This window comes from Mandrillus leucophaeus, unplaced genomic scaffold, assembly GCF_000951045.1.
Source record: "Mandrillus leucophaeus isolate KB7577 unplaced genomic scaffold, Mleu.le_1.0 Scaffold2204, whole genome shotgun sequence".
Lineage (NCBI taxonomy): Eukaryota > Metazoa > Chordata > Mammalia > Primates > Cercopithecidae > Mandrillus > Mandrillus leucophaeus.
Window position 1 is genome coordinate 28,630 of NW_012102260.1, and position 1,558 is coordinate 30,187.

Sequence of the window (1,558 nt, forward strand, 5' to 3'; positions counted from 1 at the left end):
TTTATTTGCTTTTTCTAAATTAACTTCAGAAATAATTTACTAAACCTTTCACTACTTATGTTAATATTTACTAAAGTTTGCCTTCATTTGGGATTGGTTGTCTGTATCTCATACATTTTATAAATTAGAAAGTGTTAGCAAATATTTTAACAGCTTTGTTTTCTATTTCTAATTCCTGTGTCTTATCAAACACAATTTCAGGTGAAATTTTCTCAGCTGAGAATTTATTTCATGACATTACCCAGCAACAACTCCACTTCCCCAGTCTTTGAATTCTTCCTCATTTGTTTCCGCAGTTTCCAGAGCTGGCAGCACTGGCTGTCTCTGCCCCTCAGCCTCCTCTTCCGCCTGGCCATGGGGGCCAATACCACCCTTCTGACCACTATCTGTATGGAAACCTCTCTGCACCAGCCCCTATACTACCTGCTCAACCTCCTCTCCCTGCTGGACATTGTACTCTGCCTCACCGTCATCCCCAAGGTCCTGGCCATCTTCTGGTTTGACCGCAGGTCAATCAGCTTCCCTGCCTGCTTCCTTCAGATGTTCATCATGAACAATTTTCTGACTATGGAGTCCTGTACATTCATAATCATGGCCTATGACTGCTATGTGTCCATCTGCAAGCCCCTACAGTACTCATCCATCATCACTGATCAATTTGTCGCTAGGGCTGCCATCTTTGTTGTGGTCAGGAATGGCCTTCTTACTATGCCTATCCCCATACTTTCTTCTCGATTCAGATACTGTGCAGGACACATCATCAAGAACTGCATCTGTACTAACGTGTCTGTTTCTAAACTCTCTTGTGATTACATCAACTTGAATCAGCGCTACCAGTTTGTTACATGTTGGACCCTCCTGGGCTCTGACCTCATCCTTATTGTTCTCTTATTTTTTTTATCTTGAAAACTGTGCTAAGTATCAAGGCCGAGGGTGCTATGGCCAAGGCCTTGAGCACGTGTGGTTCCCACTTCATCCTAATCCTCTTCTTCAGCACAGTCCTGCTGGTTCTGGTCATCACTAACCTGGCCAGGAAGACAATTCCTCTGGATGTCCCCATCCTGCTCAACATCCTGCACCACCTCATTCCCCCAGCTCTGAACCCCATTGTTTATGGTGTGAGAACGAAGGAGATCAAGCAGGGAATCCAGAACCTACTGAGGAGGTTATAAAAAATAAAATGAATGCGACCTGATCTTGAAAACAGAAATTGATATTGGAGAATAATTGTTATGATACATAGAAAATTTAAATTGTTACTGTAAGAGTAAGTTTAGAGTTGACTTTCTTTAGTGTTTCAATTGATTATAGGGATATCTACTCATTGGCTCCTGCTTTCTGTTTCACTGACTGGAATCTTAGTGTTTTGGCATTCTAGAATTGTTTGGAAGTTTTTCCTGACTTCATCTATGTGAGTACAAATTGACAAGCCATAATCACTGGAGCATAGAATGGTATGGTTTTCAAATAAATGAGAAATATAATTCTAATTATTTTAAATGTTTCTCAATTCCTATATTGTTTAATACATATATATGTGTTAGATGTCTTGGTTTTC

At 40.5% G+C, this 1,558-nt stretch overlaps 1 protein-coding gene across 1 annotated transcript; it reads left to right on the forward strand.

The window, feature by feature from the left end:
• The first annotated feature begins 231 nt into the window (after positions 1-231).
• LOC105540513 (olfactory receptor 56A5-like) lies at positions 232-1,172 on the forward strand. Its single transcript, XM_011981183.1, is given in 2 exon segments — positions 232-886; positions 889-1,172. Coding segments are annotated over 2 exon segments (939 nt in total).
• The last annotated feature ends 386 nt before the right edge of the window (positions 1,173-1,558 follow it).